At 40.1% G+C, this 24,606-nt stretch overlaps 1 protein-coding gene across 1 annotated transcript in view; it reads right to left on the minus strand.

Annotated features, from left to right (window-relative positions):
- Positions 1-24,606, minus strand: part of LOC136434111 (WD repeat-containing protein 27-like) — an 80,833-nt gene that overhangs the window by 15,299 nt on the left and 40,928 nt on the right. The window contains exons 11-13 of the mRNA XM_066426875.1: positions 16,783-16,964; positions 13,353-13,486; positions 5,760-5,889 (exon numbers count right to left, since the gene is read on the minus strand). Coding sequence (XP_066282972.1) covers positions 5,760-5,889; positions 13,353-13,486; positions 16,783-16,964 — 446 coding nt within the window. The remainder of the gene's footprint in view (positions 1-5,759; positions 5,890-13,352; positions 13,487-16,782; positions 16,965-24,606) is intronic.

Below are 24,606 nucleotides of genomic sequence, written 5' to 3' on the forward strand. Positions count from 1 at the left end.
ACATTGAATTAGAGTGGCCATCTACGATTAATGGTGAATTAAATCAGCTCGCAACGCCTCATCGAAAAAGGCATGCAGACCCTTATAGATGGTGGATACTGGCCTTTACCAGCCAAGGACACAAGGCTCAGTGAAATTGTTGAAAACCTCTGACCTGTATACTTGGAGAATGAAAACAACCCTGGAGCTCCAAATAAAAAAATATCCATTCACTGGAGGGGAAAAGCTTGTAGGTTTAACCTGTTTGAACAGGAAAGTGAGATAATCCTGTTGCCATTTGGCAAGCCCTTTAACACCTAAATGAAGAGATGGGGGACTGGCTAGCGTAGTGGGTAGTGACTGCCTAGAGCACCTTAACTCAGGTAAGAAATATGTGCACACCTTGTTGTCCCATGCAAAAGGCAAATAGCGAACATTTTCTCACTGACCATGTGAATTTAGGAGGACTGAAGGTCACTCACAGTTTTTGTTACGAGCAAAACCATGACAGTAGGAAAGGAATTCGACATACTAGTATTATCAGAATGTTAGCACTTTTAACTACATTGCTGCCATTCTTTATCATATACAATGAGACCGTGAAGACCCAAAGGAGGGAAAAGAATAGAACTCACTTTGTTCTGGCAGATAGCATGTACCGGCCTGGAATGTACGTCTGGGATGGTTCGGACGCTTCTGGCAACATTCATGTCAAACACCTCCATGCTCCTGTTTGACCCCGCACACAAAACAATGTCTGGGGGGAACAGGTGATTAAGGATCATCTTATCTGTGTTCTTGTGATTTAAAACAGGTTTCTGCTGAAAAGAAATCATCATGCCAAATCATTAAATATATATGATAACTTTATTGCTTGACAATTGTACAAGGTACAAAGTATGGCATCCACTGGTACATGTACATAGATAAAGTTCTAGTAGGCTGATCAATCTATCTAATACAATACAGTGTAGTAGTATGGGATGACAATGGGATTTAATAATTATTGAAGGAGTTTCTAACGTCTAGACATTTTGTAATATATATAACTCACATATAAATGTATTACATAATCATGCGTTTATCATTCAATGCCAGAATCTAGTCTACAGGAATACTGCTAGAGAAGGGGATCGACGAAAGAGATTGTGGATGAGTGCTCCTTCGCGGGAAGAATTCTGAAGAATTTCAACACAACTGTTACTGAAAATTGGTGTTCTTCCAATTAGTGGACCGAAAAGTCTAGCAGATATATTTGAGGGGAGAATGCAAGGAGTATGTAGAGTCGCTACTTTTCTAATGTCATTAGAAGAAGAATCTAATGCAGAGACTGTGATTGGTTGCTATTGTGTGTTCAGGAAAGTCTTAAGTAAACATTAATTTTTGATTACTGAAGGAGAATGCCGGACAGCATCTGAAAGTCTGTCATTTCTCAAAAACTTGTATAGACTGAATTGAAAATATCATCTTTCATTCTTGGATGCCTAACTTTCACAAAATGTAGTATTGTAAATGCATTTAAGCTTGCGTGGTTTTTATTTAGCTATGGCAAAAATGGAGTGTTCGCAATGCTATAGTTACAAACTGCTGCAGTATTGGACAAAAATGTTTGCGGTGGTTTTAAGTTCGCGGTGAAACGGCCGCGGCAAAAACTGCCAACACAAAACCACAGCGAACATTTCTGCATTTACGTGCAGTAACCATCACAATTTTTCGTACGCATCAGCTGTTCACGACTATTACATTCTAAATATGTAGGGAAGGTACAGAGGAATTCTATGAGAAAGGAGTTACATGTAAATCAATCCTCTCTCTGATACCTCATGTTGCAACTTGTACAACTTTTGGTGTCTGAACGACCCAGTAGCAGGTGTGTGGGACAGACGGTCATGCAAGAAAAATCCCACCCAGCGACACCAGAGGGGCTTTGCTGACAGAAAAGGAGGGGGATTGTTTGATTATCGAGACTTTGTCGGATACAAATGACAGAAGGGGTTCTTCCAGACGGAGTGAGACCGTGAATGGAGCGGTCCTTAGGTGGAATGTGCATGATGAGGTCGGTCAGGTTTGACAAAGTGAGGCCACACCAATTTAATTTGTTCCTCTCAGATTTTTTCAGAAAAAAATTGGAGCGACAGGGTGAAAAAAAAAAAAATATGATCAATGTGACCACCCTTTTTAGGTATGTGCAGGCCTTTATAAGCTTTTTTCAAATTGGTGGCTATTGAGTTTTACAACTGAACAAGTAGTAAAATTGGGAGTTAAAATTTGTGAATGGGAATAGTGACCCAATTTTTTTTTCAAAATGGGAAAAACAGGACAGGCTATTCCGAGAAGCAACAAATTAAATTGGCATGGCCTAAGGTTTGACAAAGTGAGCAACATGGGCAGGGCCAGAGTCTCTTTATCCAGGCAGGATTACAAATAGGTGATTGTGTTGCCGTTAACAGATAAAGGATGCTTGGTCCAGAATCAAGAGGTCCTGAGTCGAACTCTCTGATATGCCACCGATGTTGTGCCCTTGGGAAAGGTATGACTTTCCCCACTCCACTCAGGTGTAAAAATGGGTACCTGACTTCAGTTGGGTAGGTAAAAGTCGGTGGAAGGAGAGGAATGGTATTGACATTTTTTTTGTACCTTTCAATACCATGCCCTAGACACAGTGGATTAACAATCCACTTTAGGTGTAAAAATGGGTACCTGACTTCAGTTTGGTACTAGGTAAAAGTTGGTGGAAGGAAAGGGGTGGGCTTTACATTTTGTTTTACCTTCCAATACCATGCCCTAGACACAGTGGATTAACATTGAACCCACTGCCCTACGACCTTAAAAAGGCTATCATGGTACTATCTTTTACAAACAAGCCCATGCAACAAAAGTCTCCCTCATCTTCACTGGGCACGGAGGGATAAAGAAGACAAAACCTGAACCTAGCTTCAAGGTGGTATTGACAAAGGTCACAGAGTGACTTTCACCAAAGTGGGTTAAACCAGCCCTTTCTTGTTCCTGATTGGCATTAAATGTCAGCGCGATTATGAGCTTATCTTTTTTTCCACTTGGTCTTACAGCACATCTGTTTGTAATGTTTTCAGTTACGCACACTTCAAAGAGATTTCTTTACGTAATATTGTGCCGTTCCTGTAAAGGAGGATCAGGAAGAATAAAGGAGATAGAACCATGATCAAAGAGAAAGGGTTTCTTTCAAAGGGAGCAGCGTGTAGTCCATAGAGGATCCTAATTTGCCTTTGAAGATCTACTCTCCTGTGTAGACCAAAGTCAGACTGGGTGTCCTGAATCCTTGCAGTTGGACTGCAGATGTGAGTGTGCGTGATATTGGCAATACTACAGAAGCTTTCCCTACAAGACTTCAAGACTCAAAAAATAAGCCTGTCTAACTTCAAAGGTTAGATCTTATGCAATGGTGACTTACAGTGAAAAGAGACGTGTGACCGCAGGAACTTGTGTGACCAAAAAAATGCAATGAACATGAACTTGAAGAATATGACTGTCACAATGATCCTTGTAATAAACAGTATAGTTACTAACTATATGAAGATGAGCGCCAATCGCTGTTTAAGACAATAGGATTAGACAAGAAATGTACAAAAGTGTCAAAGCAGGACACTTTTATATACCTGATGTCATGTAAGAACGAACATATAATAGACAAAATATGTAGTCATGTTTCCAAATGTTTCAAAAAGAGAGAAGAAACTACCCGGTACAAGGTGATCAACATTAGTTTAGCAACAGTACTCAGTTTGTCTATCTTTTAGGTTTTCAATGTTAGAATGTAGCTGATTATCAATTCATGTTTTGCATTATGCTTCCTATATAGACCACGTGTGGTCATCTGTGCATTTAGCCCATCTGGGCAGGAATATGCAATAAAGACTATTATATTATATAGCACCTGTTGCACAAAATAGCCAAAATACATTGGACATCATAACGTTATGGTAGAGAGGTATTGGGAGTGCTTAAGACTTCTTTGTCTAGAGAGAATGGGTCAGTTGTGGCGAACCTTTGCAAGACAAACATGGCAAATGTGCCCTGACGGGGAGATAGTGACCAGAAGGTGTCCCGAGATGTGCATTTGACTGTCTAGCCTCTACCAGGCCCCGCGGATGGCTGGAAAAATAGTAGAAGTTTGCCAAATGAGTGAATACATGTACATGTAGTATGCCAAGGGAGTCGGCTACGGTGGTAGGGATCATTTGCCATCCACGGTCGCAAACTGTAACTTCTGTAGCGGACTAACTTCTCTGGGATGTTATCCGTCTATTTGGCCAATTTCTACGATTTTTCAGCGACCTGTGGAGCCTGGTAGAGGCTAGAGACTGTCTGCAACAGTAACTCTCACGGTGCAACAACATGTGTTCAGTCATGTCTGCAGCCTGCCTCTAAATCTCACATCAAAAAGCCTCCTTTGTCTATATCCGGACAACCCACATAATTTCTATGGCCCCCTTACGACATCAAACACCCAGTTTTAAAGAGACACTTCTGCATAAGCATATCAAGTGTACTTTGCACATGCATTTCACAATCTGATAGACAAATATCGGAGCAAAGGCGAAACATTGTATTTGGGCACGAGTCAAAATCTATGTAGAGATCACACCAAAATTAACTTCTTCGTGGGGGGGACCAAATGTTGTGTCAATTCAGCTGGCTTGACAAAACAAGAGGATGACAACAAGTTCAAAAGTCTGCTAATAAAGAAACTGTTAACTGGCAGGTTGTCACCCTCGGGGCATACGGTACGTGCTTTGTACGCGATGATATTGCCGGAAAATATCCTCGGGGGTGTACACTCAGCAGTGGGTAGCCTTCACCTTGAACTAGAGTTGGGGAACTACAGCGTGCAGACTACATGCAAGTTTTCATTAGAGCAGAATGGTACGTTTAGTAGATGTTTGATGCTACAGACACTGGGGGCATCTCACTTGCATTGATGATGATCTGGTTGTCAGATGCACCTGTTGAAGCTGTCACTGTCTCTGACAGAGATAAAACTGGGGATACTATAAATGCATTTAAGTTCGCATGTTTTTTATTTCACAATAAGGGGAAAATGGAGTGTTCGCAGTGGTTTTTAGTTCACGGCAGTCACATACTGCTACAATATTGGACCAAAATGTTCGCGGTGGTTTTATGTTCGCCGTGAAACGGTCGACCCAAAAACCGCCAAATAAAACCACCGCGAACATTTCTGCATTTACAGTAGCATGTGGGATGGTGGCGTAAGGATTTGAGTTACATAACAAGGGGAGGTTATAGGTTTAGCGGAGTTTCCTGTGGAAACGTTTCCAGCTATGTTTACAGTTACTAATTGGATACAATTTGCAGCCACGTAAATTTCACGGATTTCCTAGCATCAGTCCCCAAAGATTAGCAAGGATTTCCTCTTAAGCCTTTGGATAACTCTAAGTGAACAAACATGGACAGCTATACCACAACTACTATTGGACAACAAACATATTTGTAAATGCAGAAATATTTGCAGGGATTTTATTTCACGGTAGGGAGAAAATGGGGTGTTCAAGGTGGCTTTGAGTTTGCGTTTGAAACTTTAATAGCACTACAGTCAGATAATGGAACGGCTTTTTGCGGTGGTTTAAGAAAAACGCAAACATGAAACCACCGCGAACATTTCTGCATTTACAGCATTAGAATTCAACAAGATGCTAAAAACACTGAGTTGTGGAAATGTACAGGTAACAAATTAAAGAGAACTGTCTCAAAAGTAGCAGAAACACACTGAAGCATCATGTTACAGGTCTTCCCTTGGTGGCCATAGAAAGGATACAGGAGTAGAAGCCATTGACAGCAGACAGAGCTGTTATCTGTTGAGTCTTCTCCATTGTCAGTGTCTTCACCAGCTTGTAGCGACTTTTGGTTTGATACCTGAAGAGAAGACATTAAAAGTTGTTAAATAATGATATAATTTCATAATTCTTATTTGGACTTCAGTTACTTTGGACTCTTCCAGTGTATATTGGAAAAAACTGTTACACTTTGGTTTGATACAATCATCTATGTTGTATTGTATTGAATATAAATCATGTGTAAAATCCCAATATGATATTCAAAATCATGCATCATATCAGTATGTAAAATGATATTCAAAATTGTGATCATATCAGTTTACAAAATGCTGCACTGATGTGTATTGATTCTCAGTCATTTTTGCGTTTCGGCGCATGCGCGCCGGAACGCATTGTCCTGGCTTTTACCTTCAAGGAAGGAAGCTTGGTTCAACCAAGGAGGTTCCTTGGTTCAACACTGTGTCGCACACAATAAGACCTTATATGGCAATACGTTCCCAAATCCTTGTATAGCCGTTGCCTTATATGGCAAGAGAGCACGAAAAGGCAGGCAGGCTAGATTTGCATGTGACACAGGAGGGCGACCGCATGTAACTGCTACAACTGTTCGGAAATATCATTGCATTGTGGTTTCGGACTTTGATATCCTGAAAAATGACCATATTACATCTATTCCACAAGATTGCAGAAGAAAAAAAATGATTTCGTCAAGAAAACGACCAAAAATCGGCATAAATGATACCATATAGTGAGGTTATAGCATTACGTCCAGAGTGATTAGTTACGTACCGCAGCTTGGCCGATCTTGCAACGCGAAGCACTTCGGACCCAGAAGATACGGGTTCGTGTCCGTGCATGGATTTTTTTTTTCTTTTTAGATATTGAATATCAAAAATATATATTGATATTATATTAATCTATCAATATCATATTTATGAATATCATTTTTTTTCATTAATAAATAAAGAAATATTTTATATTTGTTATTTTTAAATATTCATTTAATATATACAAGGCTTTTGTCTTATGAACAGGACTTCATAGATTCCAAACCCGGCATTCGAATTTTTCTGTTCATTGTAATGGAAAATACCGTGCAGCGGCTCCTATGCGCGGTAAGATGATTCTTGCAAAACACTCGCCACTAAACTTCTATCCCCGATGTAAACAGAGGCTCTTGATGTTGTTTGCAAAACAGCGATTCTTTGTTACAGTAGCAAATGCTCCATTGTCTAGTATCGACTTCATTCAGACAACACGGACGTGGAAAGTGGCGCCCCTCGGCACAAAACTATGGGAATTTTCATGAATTTTAGCAAAATTACCCAGGAAAATAAGGAAGAAATGTTGTAAATGCGGAAACCAGAATAATACGGATGAGGTAGCTGTTGATTTGTTTGACATTTGGTAGTCATTTTAGATAGAACCTTAGCTGTTATGAACTTCTATTTCACTTAATTACCATAGTGCTGATGATTCAATGGTGCTTTTTCAAATTTTATGTTTTATTGCGTGCCATGTACATAATTACATTGATAGCTTTTATAATGAGCCTATTATACATTTTACAAATAAGTACAAGTTGTAGGCCAAGACCAGCTTTTTCAAAAGCACTTAAGTTAAGTGACGTAACTTCAAAATTGCTTTCCCCAATCTGCCTTTCTCTATTAAAACAGTACTCATTTCCCAAAATGACAATTTTTCTTATAGACTGAACAGCCCTTGAGTGACTTCCTCTGGCAGATTTTACTTCAAGTAAAGGGAAAAGACAATTCACACTCATAAACGTAGCCGAAACGCCAGCTTTTTTTAAAAGCTCTTGTTTATAATATAAAGACTTGAATTATGACATTGTAATATTGCAATAAGATGAATTCCATCCAATGAATTATGATACTATAATATCATATCGATATCAGTATCAAGTGTTGTACTGATATGTTATCCAGCTAATGACCTTTCATTTCAGTAGTACAATTACATAAACATTCAGACTTGAATAGAAAAAAATACATTGCATAAACAAAAGATAGTAAGGCCTACGATCCCAGAAAGACTGCCAGTTCTAAGAACACCCTTGCAGGTGCATAGCGCAGCTGGTTTAGCAATCACAGCCAATTTGTTTACGATTTGCAAACAACCGAAATACCAAATCTGTGAGACACCAGCCGAACATATGTCAACGACCCATTTAGGATAATTTACCCTGTCGCCGAAGAAAAGAGTCAACCACGCGAGCGCTGATATCTGTTTCAGAACATTACTGGCGACCTATTGTCATGACACCTATGCCCTGCCGATTTCGTAAGTTCGTAATGTCCTTCTGGGCATGTTCATGAAAAAGCTCAGTGAGTCAAGATGAAGGTATGACAAGGACAGGTGTGTTGAATGCTTGATCTTTTGCAAGGACAAAGAGGATTACCCAGGTGATGGTAATGCCCACTACTGGGTAATACTGAGTGTTACGTTCGACACTGATCGACAGATAAGGACAGGTCTCACCTCAGATAACATGTAGGGCAACAACTGCATGACTTGGATTTTTACGAAGAATGCCCTCAAAAACAAAAAACACCAAACAGCAGGTTCCAAGTAAGCTTCACCAGGTCATCAAAGATCAACTGCATCCTAAATATAGGACACTGCTGCAGTTGGGAATTTTGGACATGTGAAGTGTAGAATATGATATTTGGCATCATTTCACGAGAAAATACAGTATTATGCAGACGTTCCTATACAGTTACAACATTCAGTCCTTCATCTATCTATGATTCTTAAGTATGCTAATGAGCCTGTCAAGAGTGATTTCCTATATCCTAAATTTTGCCGTAAAGAATTATAACATCTTGTCTTTCTCTCTAGATCTGACAATACTAATAAATGTACAAGTGGCCTCCAGCATCGAATTTGTACTGTTTACATAGAGTGGTGAAAGTTAATGACTTGGGACAATGGTATCCAGCTACGATCAGGGCATAATGGTAGGCCGATGTGGTTATGATACTGGACTCATGACTCCTAATGACCCCAGCACTATTGACCTGAGTACTAAATCAGTAAGTGACAGTAACTTGTCAGTCCCCTAATTTACAACCTGTTTACAGCTTCGATGTCAATACTGTAGTACAGGTCTCAGTAGATAAAACTGGCAAGAGCCTGTCAAATTAACCCAGTTTAACTATCATTACTGCACTAGTAGTAGCCATACAGTAGTGTCAGTAAGGGTTCACTAATTCTTCCCAAATCATCATCATTATCACATTGTTCAAACAATAACTCTCACAGGGTTTTAGGACGACCTTTGCATAATTGTTTTTTTCTTTCTTTTCACTTGAAAGAACAGGAGAGATTTGGCAGACGCACAAGTATGCGTCTGATCCCCTTATCAAAGATCTCTCTCAAATTATTGCTGGGGGGCATCAAGATTCCATCCACATGGGCCCAATCTCTTTTGTGGTCAATGACCTTTTATTGCAATAAATATGAGGACGTTTCAGCAGCTTGACAGTAGTATGTAAGGTATTCAGGACTCAGAACCCTCAATACGGCCTCGGTCAGTGGACACTACCGCATTTTCTCGAATAAAGTAAGCACCCCAATTAAAGTGCGCACCCCCTATTTGTGGCAAGTAGCAGACAAATCTGCAGGGTTGAAACGTAAAATGAGAAAACTCAAATAAAGTATGCATCCCTTCTGCACAGGTCTTGAAAAAAGTTTTAAACAATCTATTATTGCCATTTTTCAAAATCTGACAATAATGAATAGTTTTAAAACTATTCATTAATATCAAATACCATATTGTCTTCTTCCCTAAACATTTATTTCTATGGATCTTATGATGCTGTCCCAAACTACTTGTGCCAGTGTTCCACTGGGTTCCTGTCTGATTTGAAGTCCCCTCTTCCCATTTGTCCAGGCCATAACCTCAAATAAAGTACGCACCCCGACATTGGCAATGACTAATCTGATGCCTTTTGGATTTTGAAAAGTTTAAAAAGTGCGCAGTACTTTATTCGAGAAAATACGGTAGTAACAGTGTTTGTGATGTCTGAACAGACGCATGTTGTGAAATGTCCTGCAAATCAGGTCCTGCATATTGAACACCTGTACCTCCTAGGCAGCATTTTGAGGTTCAACTAAAGAGCAAGAAAACAACGAAGCAGGAACAATAATATATCTTTAGTGCCTACTTTCAGCCGATGGAGGTAAAGCTGAAATAACACGCAGTTGTAGCAATTCTCATGTGCGAACGTTCCAAGTGTAATGACTCTTTCAGTGCAAAACAAGCTTTGAGAACATTCGTTCGTTTCTTCGTTCATTCGTTTGTTCTTTCAATCCTTTGTAGTGCCTAGTGGCACATAGGTCAGCAAGTTTCCTTGCTATTTCAGCAGCATGGTATATCTTTACAGGGAGAGGTTGCTAGCCCTTCCCCTTAAAGGTGCTCGAGGCAACTCCTTGAAGAGGGAACCCCATTTCACATGATCCCTTCTGGAAGACAGGTGCAGCCTAAAATGCAGGACACTGAACAAATTTGATGTCATACAATACCTGACAGGTACAGTGGCCTTAACTCCATGTCATGACAGAAAAATAGACTACATAATTCTTCTTCCAAAATCTAAGTGCTTATATCATAAAATCATAGTCTTCCTTTAACCAGACACTACAAGTATATGTATGTACAAGTGTCTGCTCCTGCAGGAAAGCCAGCAGTCTCATCACCAATTTCAGACCTTGATAGGTTAGCCTCGGGCTTCATAATCATCATCAGCCAACGTGCTTATGCATCGTCAGGGTTATACAGCCCCTTGCGACATACCATATCGTTGGCAGATACAAGACGGGGATACGCCAGTTCTCCCGTCCGGGTAAATGGTGTAAATCACTGTATGGCTGATACGAGACGGAGGTTCGCCAGGCCTCCATCCGGGTGATTTGTAGTGAATCACCAACTCCAGAAAGAAGGATTTGGACCATTGCACATGGGGGCATGCCCCTACTCTTTTTCGAAAGGTGTGGTGGGTTCTTAGAACGTTTAATGTGCGTAGGGTGTGGCTCTCCCTAAACACGGAACCTCCATCTGAGGAACTTAGATACTATTCTCAACTGTTCTCAACAAAAGTACGCTATATAACAGGAATTTTTGAATTGAGTTGGAGAAAAGTTTAATTCTTCGTCATGTATTTTACCAACTCAGATGAAATTTCTTGCTAACTTCGAATGTTCACTGAAATGTTACACCTTCCATGACAGTCAGTTTAAGCCTCAGAAATCTTTGTCATGTATTCTTAAAAAGACTCGTGCATTGTTGGCAAATGAACCGCTTCCGTCAGACATTTTTATTTCCCTCTCATGTCAGAATTACGTGACTTTATTACGCAACATAAGTTCAAACCTCTTATAAGCGTTTTGCATATTTGACCTCTGTTATCACATGTTGCACATTCTTTCATATAGAATTTCAAGGTCTGTACATTTTAGAGCTCAGATGTCTATTATGTATGGGAGGGGGGCATTTCCATGACGTTCAGTAATGAAGACATCAACAAAATGCTTTATTATCATTGAATATCAAAGTTATTGAAATCAAATTTGTCAATGTAAGCAAATGAGCACCAACAATAGCACAGATATTGTTGCCGCCCATATAAAAAGTCTCCAAACTTTTTGTGTTAGGTTTAGTTTGCTTAACCTTACACCTGCTAAGGTAGCCATTTAGTGCCAAATTTGTATTGGTTATGAGGTTAGGCAGCAGGGAGAAGGTTAATCAGTACATAAACAAAAATACATGTACAATTAGTAAGAGAAATTATATGTCTTGATATGTTGAGCCATAACTCTTTTAAAGGGAACTCAAGCAATATTAGGGCCTGAAAATCAGATTTTGAAAGTCAATTTATTTCTAATAATAATCATTTCTATGCATGATTAGTTCAAACAACGCAATGTATAGCGACATTCGTTATGCAAAAATATGACGTCGTTGTGATGTGAGAACTCACTGAAAATCGTGACTGGAGTTTTTGTAGGCTCGTGAAACGAAGGGGATCATCCTACAGCAAGGTTTTGGGCGGTTTTAAAATGCTCAATGTATGAAGTTATTACACAAATGTGCTAAACAGTGTTTAACTTAGTAAATGTCACTAACATTAAGATCTCAGCATTCTTTTTGATTTCAATTTTTTGGGCCTTAGTTTTTCTTTGGTTGCCTTTATACTACGGGCAAAGCATCTTAGAGATGAACAAACACTAGTAAGGGTGCGAACCAGGTCAAGGTATTCTTTTGTCCGATAGCATCAAATTATGTGTAGTACTACATACTTCCTACCACTACATTTGAAAAATGTTGATGCCAGTTCCAAGGGGGGGGGGGGGGCAATTAACATACTTTCATACATACCAGGGAAAGTCCAGTAAGAACGCTGACCCAGGATTAACCTTTGTCTTAATTACATCCTGATGATACATCATTGTCGGTGTCGGCGGCGTCTTATTACTGGGTGATTAAGCCTCTAAATGGTGAGCTAAATTATGTAATCACATACCCTACAATCACATGTAATGTGACAAGGCCCCATGTGATGCCTACGGCACCTGTCGCGTAAGATCCCCACAAGACGTCAGGAGACGGTCAAAGAAACGAAAGAATCTTTTGATGTTCCGCATGGAAAATCGCTGCATAATTTCAAACTTTATCACACCGCGGTACTTGCAATTAAGTTTTCTGTGTTGATCAATCAGAGAGCAAACACATGACTGACTCTCATAAGAAGATTTCCAAGTCTCAGCAATATTCATTTCGAGCATGAATGAGCCTACAGTGCTACAGCTGAAATCTATACCGGCACACAATACGCTCATTTAAATGTACACATTTTGTAACTTTCGTTACCGTTTGAAGTAAGACGTTTCTGACATTAAGATTTGCCACATATATACAGTGCCAAACTGTCGTTTTTGTGATGACTTTTGTGATAAAAAGCGACAGTTTGGTATCTTACATGTACAACATGTATATGTGGCATATCTAAATGTCAGGAACGGAAGTTACAAAATGCGTACATTTAAATGAGAACAAGCAAATAGCCTGATATATGTAGCTTGATATTGGACAAGACATTTCTAGTTGATAGAGCATGTACACATTTTTCTGTAAAACTTAACGAAATGTGACGCCTACAAAATTGTATAGTGAGCTTCAGTATCAATTTTACAGTCAAAGCATTTCTGTCAAAATAATAGTATCAAGAACAACCAACCTTATTGAAAGTTTGTAAATAAAGTTTCTTGAAAAAAAGAACAAACAACAAGACTACCAACTTATTGATTGATTGGTTGGTTGGTTGTTTAATTGAATTAACAGGTGGTACCTACCTTTTGATGTCATCTTTTGTTTGGTCCAGGTGGAACTTGAACATGGAGATGGTAATAAAAAAAGAACAAACAAGAAGACTACCAACAAGATAACTTATTGATTGGTTGGTTGCTTGGTTGTTTGATTGGTTGGTTGGTTGGTTAATTGAATCAACAGGTGGTACCTACCTTTTGATGTCATCTTTTGTTTGGTCCAGGTGGAATTTGAACATGGAGATGGCACTTCCACAGGACAGTAGGACAAACTTGTCCATGTAGTAGAACTGGGCGTGTCTCACTGGGTGGGGAAAGGCACGGTTCTCCTAAAACACAACGTTAATGGTTAATTTACATACATTTGTATTCTGGTATGTCTTGCCAACTGTTTCTACCTTCGCCAAGAAGGTTATGTTTTACGTGCGTTTGTGTGCGTTTCGTGTGGACAGCATAACTCGAGAAGCTGTGGATAGATCTTTATGATACTTGGTAGGTGGGTATGGATCGGGAAAACCAAGGTCAAGTTTGCTAATGGGCCTCCTAGCAGCTTTCAATGGTACCGCAGCAGAAGTTTTGACATCACATGTTCTGTACATGCTACGGTTATGATTTTTTTGGAATGGTAGATACCTCTTGGCAAAGAGAGTAAATGATGGGGGTTTGGGCCCCCTGGCAGCTTTTTTGAACTGCAGGGGCCAATTTTGTTTCAAACTTTTTTTTGTGATGGCAGAACACAAAGCCCTGGTCCATATCTCTATAAGAGCTTTGCTGCTTTTCAGATGATTTGAGATTTTTTGAGATGATTTAGAATGGTCAGACACTTGACACTTACTTTATTAGCTTAAAAGATGTTCTGTGCTTTATTTGTTTTAGCATAAGACTTTGGAGGTTGCTATTTTGTTAAAGGCTCTCAGGGCATTTTATGAGGTTTGAAAACTGGAAATATTCTAGTTGCTGTAATCGTTATTGAAATGGACATTTGATGCCACTGTTTACTACATTTGCGTGATAATATCATATCATAAAGTGATCAAAAGCGGCACAAAAATTAGCTACACAGTGATCTGTATAGTTCCATGCCCCTAGTGTAATAGACCGATCCCATAGCCCCGCCCACCTCTGTCAAAACGTACAAAATAAAAACATGAAAATGCAAACATTTGACGGACGTGCAGCCACACTTTCATTGGTAGAACCGCTAAGTGTGATGGACAGTCAGGATCAGTCTATCATCGCTTGGATTTTCTGTTAGTTGTCACCACACAACGACATCGCATCTTTGCTCCTTGAATGTCGATTTGTAATGATATTATAATAGCGTTATTGAAACTTACTATGTGAAGGAATGACTAGAAATTGGTATTTTTCAATTCAAGCGTCATAAAATGCTCTGGGTGCCTTTAAAGGGAAATCACAGTGACTGTAGAAAGAAGGTGCAATAAAATACAGATAGAAGATATCACAAAATGTAGTGTAGTGTGGCAGAAACAAGAGGTCTATAAGATTAGTGGTAGAATCAATAGGACAATTTGTCCTTATTATCATTGCCTTGAAATATGAGGACATGGCTTGTAGTCCAGATTTCATACAAGCCAAGTTACAACTCCATGTATCATCACTATCTATTCATAGATTGAACTTGTGCGGGTCAGATGATGACTGAGAGCATGTGACCTTGCATAGCTCGCAGCAGTTCCTTTGATGTAGGGCATACTGAAGGATCTGCACTGTCTGCAGCCATGAGATGGGATAGGGTCGGGAATGGGCATCGTCAGTACAAATAAACAACACAGCAGAACGAAACCTTGAGCGACTTTCAAACTTTTTTTTAATGGAGGGTTGAGGCTTTCGTGTTGGTAAGGTTTACACGTCTTCTGAATTCAGCTTAAGGACATTTGTAGGATGGATAGGGTTTGGGATGGGCACCGTCAATTCAAATAAACAAAACAGCAGAACGAAACCTTGAGCGACTTTCAAACTGTCTTTTAATGGAGGTTTGGGGCTTAGGTGTTGGTAAGCTCTACACATCTTCTGAATTCAGCTGCAGGACGTTTCCACGACTACAGGTGCAGAAACCAATGAATGATGATGAGACATCTGAACTCATCATTTTTGGCTGACTAGGACAGTCATAATACAGATACCAACGCTATATAAACAGAGACGAAAGAAAGAAGAGACAGAGGAATTGGAACAGCTGTTTTTCCAAAATATCATCACCCAAGATGACCCTGTATCTGACTCAACAACTTTGCTTTGGTCACCACTATCCTTTACTTGTGCCAAATACTATAAAATTACTGTGACCCGCTCATGCCAAAAGATTATGATTGTTGAATATTATTTCTTTTCATAATGTTATAATGGTTTTTATGGGTCAGAAATTACCTGCAATGGCAGCCTTTCTGGCGCTGAATTGATGCAGGGTATACAGGTTTCACATAATACACAACATATACATATTTTATCCACACTTGCATTTTGTGGAACTGTTGCAAGGGTCTGGGTGGCTGCCATTCGGCACCACCAGGTGACCGCAATATGACCTTCCCCAACCAAAGTCAGGTACCCATTTACATTGTACATCTGGGTGGAGTGAGGAAAGTTGTGTAAAGTGCCTTCCCCAAGGGCGCAAGATCGGTAACATGACAGGATTCGAACCCGGGACCACTTGGTTCTGAGCCGAACTCTCTGCCGTTGCACCACATGACCCCACATATGGTAATCTTCCTGCAGTGTATAACCATACAGAAAAGAGTGCATCAATCTTTTTGCATGTTCTACATTCTATTCAGTTGTTGGTGATTGTAACATCCAACAGTGATGTACATGTACAAGCTTTCCTCCCTACTTGGAGTTTGATTAATGTGATTAACCCTGGCCAATGACTTGGCTTATATTCATATCTATCATGACCATCAAAGGAGGTTACAATATACGATTTACACACGCCTCACCGATATCCTGCTGTTAAGCCTTGACATTTAAGGATGATCAATCAATCAAGTGCATGTCGCTCCCAAAATTAGACTTGGGTGCCATTCAAAGGAAAAACACTGAACGTGGACTGCCCCGACTATGAACTGCTGAGTCCATGCCGTGGCTGCCTCTTTTGAACTCAAAGAGGCTTACGGCCCCATCAACCTCATTGTTATGAAAATAAATGAACAGCCAAAGATAAATAACTTCCTTGGCTGACTTTGTACCACATAAAAAAGAGACTATAGTGCTACTTTAATTATCATCTTAAGCCTCTTTTCAAGATATGACGTCAAGAATGGTACTTATGATGAGATACAATCATATGCGGTGACTAAATACTTGAAAGTTGAATGGTCTTAGTTGGCACAAGGCTTTCAACAAGATTGCTCTAGTTTCCTTGAAATGTATTTGAGTAGGAGGACTATTTGGAAGGCCTCCAGCTTAAACACAGCTTGGGAGGAACCTATGATTTATTTTTGCGATTCCACATTCAGGTATGTGGCAGGAGTTGGAGAACCTCCAGATTTGGCTAGTGCCTGAAATAGAACTAGTACTGCACTGGAGCACAAAATCATCAGTCCTTGGTAATAACATTTAGCACAAAATAGTCCAATAAAATGTACCCCAGACAGTTTATCACCTTTGCTGATGAGGGTTTGCCATCATCTTTGTCTGCTGCAAAGTTGTGGTTGGTCGAAGAGATGGTCAAGATGGGCTCTGATTGGCCAGTGGTCCAGACGGAGGCTGTTTTATCATCGGAGGCTGTCAACAACCATCGGCCTTCCTTACTCCAGTTGACAGACGTCAAAGCTGCGTTGTGACCTGCGGTGGGAGTATATGGTTTGATCATGGGTTACCATTTCCTTTGATAACTACAACTCCAGGGTACACCAACATCCTCCCAAACTGTCCCGTTTGCGAACTTGACCTACAGTCATTGCCGTGGTACAGGACGAGATCAAAAGCGCTCATTTCTCGGTGACTGTTGTCCAAAAACACAGGTGGTGATAACTTACCTGGAATAACCAATGTACCGACAAGGGAGGTGTAAACAACATCAAACACTAGAGGCAATCACTTCACAACTTCTTGTATACATAAGGAAAGAGTAAATAGATTGTGTTACATGTCTGTCTGCAGTCCGCCCCCCTCCCCCACTATGATATCACAAGGCTTTAAAACTCATCATTCAACAAACTTCACGGTTAGATATCAAGACAAATAGACATGTTGACCTTTTCAATGGATGTGATATCAAGACAAATAGACATGTTGACTTTTTTAATGGACATGTCAAATTGATTACTTTACCAAAACACTGTTTCATGTAATGTTGAATACTTGGCATATTATGTTTCTATCAAGGTGTTGAAGGGAGAAATATAACTGCAGTCAAGTTTTTGTCAAGATGAATAATTTATTCTATTAAGAGTCAGATGTTTATAATAGCATCCATGCACAGACTATCTTTTCATCATTCCCTGAGAATAAGATATACACTTATTACAGTTTTTTAAAAATACATGATTAAACTTTAGATAGAGCCTAATATTGTAGCAATTGACAGAATGATACTGAAGATCTTTGGCTTGGCTTGGCTTATTCCTAAGATGAAAATAAGATGAAAATAACAGAAGCGTTGACAACAATGGTTACCCTAGAAGAATATACAGCTGTAACGTTATATATATATATATAGAGAGAGAGAGAGAGAGAAAACAGAAGGTAAGTCCTCCAAACTTTACAGACTCCAAAAATAGAAGTCTTTGACAAATTCTTGGCCCCGCTTTATTTAGCCTCACCGTGGCCTCTGATTCAGCCAAAAGGCACTGTCATTTTCAGCTGGAACATTGGGAAAACGGAAATTCTTTCGAGTTCAATGCCACTACAGGTTGTTGCTGGCTACGGGTTTGGTTACAGGGTAAGGCTCGGTTGCGTACCAGATGGAAAAGATCAGTTTGGTAAAAACAGCAAACCTGCTCAGTTTCTTACTTCAGCAACCTCAAATGGCTGTGACATTGGCAGGAACAAGTGTCAACACTTTGTGGACGAGTTACACTGGATAGATTACTTCCTGGTACATGCGTGTGCTCAACGCTGTTGATGTTTAGAAAGTAACCTGATGTGGAGTCAGCGTTGTTGTTGAACAGAACGATAAACTGCAAGGTGTAACATCTTACTGGCCTTCTCTTCCAGCATATTAAAGATACAGGGTTCGAGATACAATTCAGCAACTTAATTAAGCAATTTGCAAGCAATTTTCAAGATTTTCAAGTAAAAATAATACAAACTTGCCATTTTGCAAGTTGCAAAATACCGGTGGATCGTGACTGTGTGTAAGCACTGCAAAACAAAATTGTAAGTGCTAACTACTTAACAATAAAGGCTACATATTAAATAAATCTGTAATTAGATGTTTGGTCTTCTATAATAATGCTATAAAAGTTGCTATGTCAGGCTGAGTATGTATGTGCAGCAAAAGCAGTTACATATCGACTATAACACTATATGACTAAAGCTGGACTCGTCGCCCATGGAAGAGTCCACCGACGCTGAACTTTAATCGTCCGGCAGGATGAAAAGGAGCTGATGATGATGATAACACTGCACGTTAATTTTTCAAATTGATTTTCTTTAAAATCTGGCACTTTACATGTATCAAGAAGGAAGGAATGTCACATTCCAACTCCAGAGAGGGGTATATCCCCCAAGCTGTAGCGAAGCCGCAGTGCACTAATATCTGAGACAAAAAGCGACAAAAAGCGTCATGCTTCGTCCTCAGTCTGAGGTTCGACCGCTCATACCCCCAAGGATGTAGGTCAAGTTATTGACCTGGAACACATGTACAGGAAGTACTTATCACCAGCCTGAAGGCGTCTCCTGCACCACCTGCTAATCAGCATGGCACTTTCTGGTCTAATTATTTCCCTCCTTATCAGGTTTATCACAAGTAGATGTGGATCTAATTTAGGGGCTTGCAAATGGATACCATGTTTGGAAAGGGGGTAAGATATGGGAAATACTAGGTGGTGACAAGACGAATGTATTTCTTCATGGTAACTGTTAGCATTTAATGAAAGTTTAGTTACGACAAAACAATGCCTAGAGGTCACAGCGCCTCTCAAGCGGAATCTGCCAGTTATGTGGTTAGCACGAAAACAATGTTCCAAATGCGAGATATGTATCTGAAGTTTTTGAAATATGTGATGGAACAAATTAACAAATTATACAATGTACTCTGACAGCTATATATAGCCCACAAACGTCTTGTTATCAATGCTCCTCTGTCTAGCACTTCTTGCCTATCTTCAGGATCAGGAATTCCTTGAGTTTCAGGTCTACAAAACTTGACCCAATGGGATCTGGCAATACCTTTGCTCCTACTTGCCGCCCACAAGTGGTCACTTAGGAAGAGTATCTGTATCTGTATCTTTATCTATAGTATATACCCTGAGTATGAGGTCTCATTCATGAGTTTTTTCGCCCCATAGGCTTACATGTTACAATACGTGTTTTACATGGGCGCGTTCGTAATGAAGCTATAGGAAATGCACCAATGTCATTCATTCTCTGTTGATCATGAGCACATTTACCCTAGATCATGTGAAAACAGTTTCACTTGTTTACATACAATCTCTTTTTATTGCAATTACAAACTGCACTTAGCTACACCCCCCAAAAAGGCACTTTTCAGCTGTATTACACTTGTAAAAAAAACTGGTGCGAGTTTGCCCCCCCCCCCAAAGAAAAGTTGCCTTCATTATGAAATCTATGTGGTCAGGAAGGTTGTAATGAATGAACGACTAAACTCACAGAGTATGGTACATGTATACCAAATAATAGAGTTTTTTCTCTCACACCTTCTTCCCTGACTTTGGAATTAGACTTTGCCATTCTACGACATTAGTAATATCCATTTTCTGAAATATTTTTTTTACAGCATATGTTTGCTCATTTGGCAGCTGCTAAGTACAATTTACAGTATGGTCGAAGATGTCATCCATATAATCAAATCAACATGGCCTAAGGCTTCTGAAGAGGCGTCTGGCCCGTGGGATTAGGATGCAGCTGCAACGCCATGAAACAGTTGGGAACCGGGGAACCTCAAGTTCAGGTTCAACAGCCATGTGACACTATTAGCCAAGGCTGAAAACTTCCATTTCAGGACAATTTCACACTGTGATGCTCTGGGGAAGGATATTGAATCTTGAGCAGAGGTAAACTGGCTAAGTTCACCTCGGAGTACCTTGTTTAGAAACCTATACAATCTTACCTTTCTCCCGAATCGGCAACTGTATGTATTATGTACTAGCTATAAGGTAGTCCCATAGTCTTTGAAAGAGGTTGTAGGGGCATTGGGTTGTTCCACTGTGTCTAGGGCAAGGTATTGGAAGACAGAGCCTATCCTTCTCCTTCCACAGACCTTTATCTCCCAAACGAAAGTCAGGTACCCATTTTTACACCTGGGTGGAGTGAGGAAAGTCGTGTACAGTGTCTTTCCCAAGGACACAACGTTTAGCCAGGAACTCCAGGAATCAAACCCGCGACCACTCGGTCTCGTGTCCACTAGCCTAGCCACTTCTACCCCACAATGGCAGAGTTTGCAAAATTGCCCATTCTAAATAATGAGGAACCATGGCGTGACATTAGATTGGTGTCTGATGAGATGATCATGACTTCTACCAACACAGATGAACTTTCAAGTGAACGCCACATGTATTATCATTAGACCAAATGGGACATATAACAACAACAGCTCACATGCTACACACTTAGGTGTAAATTACAGACTATGCTACTGCGTATACACGAGTTCAACCATTCGCTACCCTGTTGGCTGTAATTTTCATCCTTATCTCTCATAAGGGACATTTCTCTGATAAGCCTTCAGGATTGCGTGCCATAATCGCAGCCACCTTGAACCCAGCCGTGCCCCATGGGAATTTCATTTCGGAAAAACAATTTGAACTGCCTTCATACAAATGACAACCACATGACAGAGTCTGCCGAAGATTTCGATGCCAGAACGGAATGCAACCTTTGGCTTGGTTGTGTAACAAAGACTAATCCTAATGCCCTTATTACAGTAATTCGACGGATGTACAGTGATTGTAAGGCTGGTGGATAGAATTCGGAAGACAGGCTTACACTACATGAAAAGCTCCTTTCAGTTCTTTATACCTCACAAACAACTTTGTAGATAACAGTATTACTGTGTGTGGCATCTCCTACTCCTTTGAAAAGGTTAAGTGTCTCCGGAGCTTTTCACAGTACAAAAAATATTTACAGAATCTGACATAGAATGTACATACAGATGAAAGTGCAGATTTAACACCTTGACCCAGTGACATAATATCCTGACATAACAAGCTTGCGTGGTGAAAATTTGGTATGAAAACAAAGGAACCGGTTTTGATAAGTACATACAAGTATATAGTCATGGTGGTCCATGGTATGATATCTATAATTGATTTCCTTCTTATGCCATGTTGATTTGATTATATGGATGCACACGCATCAATTTTCGTCTGTTTCCCAAAAAAGTTTTTTGAACATACATTGCACTGTTAATCATACAAAGCAGCTGCAAAATGAGCAAAGATATGCCGTAAGTTGTAAAAAAAATATTGGAAAACAGATACTAATGTTGTAGAGTGGCAAAGTCAATTCCATAGTAAAAGAAGATGTGAAAGAACAAAAATGAAGAATCTGTGTGTTCAGTCATTAATTTGTTCAACCTTCCTCATGACTACTTAGATTTCATAATGAAGGCAAATTTTATATTTTTTGCTAAACTTTTTTTTCGCCCTCGCATCAGTTTTGGGGTTCCCAAAGGATGTCATACATATAAGCGAATCAACATGGCCTTACATGGAGAAGAAAAGTTTCATTATCATTTACCTCTGCTTACTATAAGTAAACATGCAGTCGTTATGAAAACACATTCAAGGCTGTTGAAATATTTCGTTCATTAATGCGTAGGCATACAATATGTATGTGCGTGAGAACAACAGAGATTTCCATGTGACCTTCAAGCTCCCCCAAAATTCTTGTACCCTCATGCTTAGAAAGTTTAAATGCCACCCAGCAAGACGTCCGTCCAATTATCATGTTTAAACTTCACACTGACTCTTGTTTCACACTGGAAGCTTTTGCTGTAAGTCACAAGCCGACACACCTGGCCATTTTGTTTTCTCTATAGTATAAGCCCTAGTCCTCAGCTAAGCAGCTGAGCTGTCAGTTATTACTTGACAGGACGCTGTCGTACAGCACTGATCATGAGGGGGGCGTTACACATGTAGGGTTCGCCGACTACTATCCAACTGGGCTGAATTGCAAGGATCTGGTGCTCAGGTGACCTCAATACGGCAATTGCCCCAGGTGTGGTCATATAACTGTATGACTATTATAACTGTATGGCTATGAACCACTTATAGCCGGGAAGAACCCCTCAAACTCTTTACAATAAGTGAGGTGGGATCTTTAACGTGCTCAAGGTGTGGCTCTCCTCAAACACAGGACCGCCATTTAATGTCCTATCTGAGCAATATCGCTACCTGAAGCTACATGTATGCACTAAATTTAGTGAAGTGAGGAAAGTCCTGTAAAATGCCTTACTCAAGGGCACAAATATCCGAGCATGTCAACGGATTTGAACCCAGAACCTCTGGATTCTGGGCCAAACACTGATGCCACTCATCTCGTTTATAACATGTATGTTCCAAATTCTTAAAATGGAGGAAAACATGACATGCGATATAATATAACAAGACAGGATGCACATACACAATTGTTTTGCCTCAATCAACAAAAGATCTGGTCAAGCTAAAGGACGTTGTGGCTTTCAGTTCCACACCTGCTTTGAGAATCAGGTGCCCATGCTTATCAACATGATATCAGCATGTAAATGTCAGAACAATATTGTGATACAATGTGTATTGAAACAGGACGTTTTGTGCATCGTGTGCTTTTGGTACACCTACGTGGAAAAACATCTGTTTTGAAGCATAATGTGTGGCTTGTGAGAGAGACACATTGTATAAATCAGAAACAGTACTCCTCTTTCCTAACTCACGACCCTTGGTGACCCAACAAGCATGTCACTGTGATGTTTGTCGCTCAAATTATTTTGGAAACAAGTTTCTACAGTCATAAGTTATTCTGAGTTAAATGAATGACCAGAGCTACAGATAGTTTTGTCTGTTTGTTTGTTTGTTTGTATTGCATACCCGGTAAACCGCCTCATGGTGTAACACACCAGGTTTGTTCTGAAAAGTACTAGCTGCATGTTGGGACAGATTTATTTGATCCACTCACACCGGGAAGCTATATTCGATAAGTGTGGTGGGTTCTTTAACGTTGTGGCTCTCCTCAAGCACGGGACCTCCATTCAACGTCATATCTGGGGGACGTCCCTTACCAAAGCTAGGTACTCATTTCCACCAGAGTGAAGTGAGGAAAGTCGTGTAAAGTGTATTTTCCAAGGGCACAATGTTGGTAGCATGTCGGGTTGGGCCAAACACCCTAATTGTTAGTTAATCACATGATGCCACTTTTGTTGAGCTTATTGACCAACAATTTCTCATGAAGAATCCGCTGGTTGTAGTTTGTCAGTCCTAGGTCAGGTGTGTGCCAACTCTCTGTCTGGTTAGCACTACTGGCACCTGACCGGTCAGGATCCGCTGCATGCAGTTGCCATGGCGACCTAACAATCATCCGTGATGGACAGCGCAGAGACGTAACCAGTTAGGGATCAACAACCTTAAATCAAAATCCCATGTGCCCCTGAGCACATTCAGTAACCAGAAACACGACCATCCGATAGCAAAGTTAATACACTCCAACCATTATTTCTTTTGTCACTTTGCCCAAAGTACAATCATGTAAGAGTGTATATTGAAACTGTATAGAGTGAAGACAGGAACGGTGGAAAACAACCCCTACTTTCTGTCAGGTTGTTGATCCCTTAAAACTGGTACGTTTCTGCGCTGTCCATCACCGATGATTGATTAGGTTGAGTACCTTAAGAGACAGAAAGTATGGTGCTTTTCCTTAGTTTCTTCCTTCTAATAGCATATTATTTCAATGGATACTCTTACGGGGGTACATCGTACATGTACCCCGGTGAGAGTATCCATTGAAACAGAGTATACTATTAGAAGGAAGAAAGGAAAAGTGACATACTTTCTGTCTTTTAAGATACTCAACCTTAACTATCATTGGTGATGGACAGCACAGTTATAAGGAATCAATGACCTTTAATCAAAATCCCATGTGCCCTCAAGCACATCAGTAACCAGAAACACGACCATCCGATAGCAGAGTTGGTACACTCCAACTACTATTTCTTTTGTCAGTTTGCCCAAAGTACAATCATGTAAGAGTGTATATTGAAACTGTATGGAGTGAAGACAGGAATGCTGTGGAAAACAGCCCCTGATTTCTGTCAGTTTGCACGGAGTAC

Source organism: Branchiostoma lanceolatum, chromosome 4 (assembly GCF_035083965.1).
Source record: "Branchiostoma lanceolatum isolate klBraLanc5 chromosome 4, klBraLanc5.hap2, whole genome shotgun sequence".
Classification (NCBI taxonomy): Eukaryota; Metazoa; Chordata; class Leptocardii; order Amphioxiformes; family Branchiostomatidae; genus Branchiostoma; species Branchiostoma lanceolatum.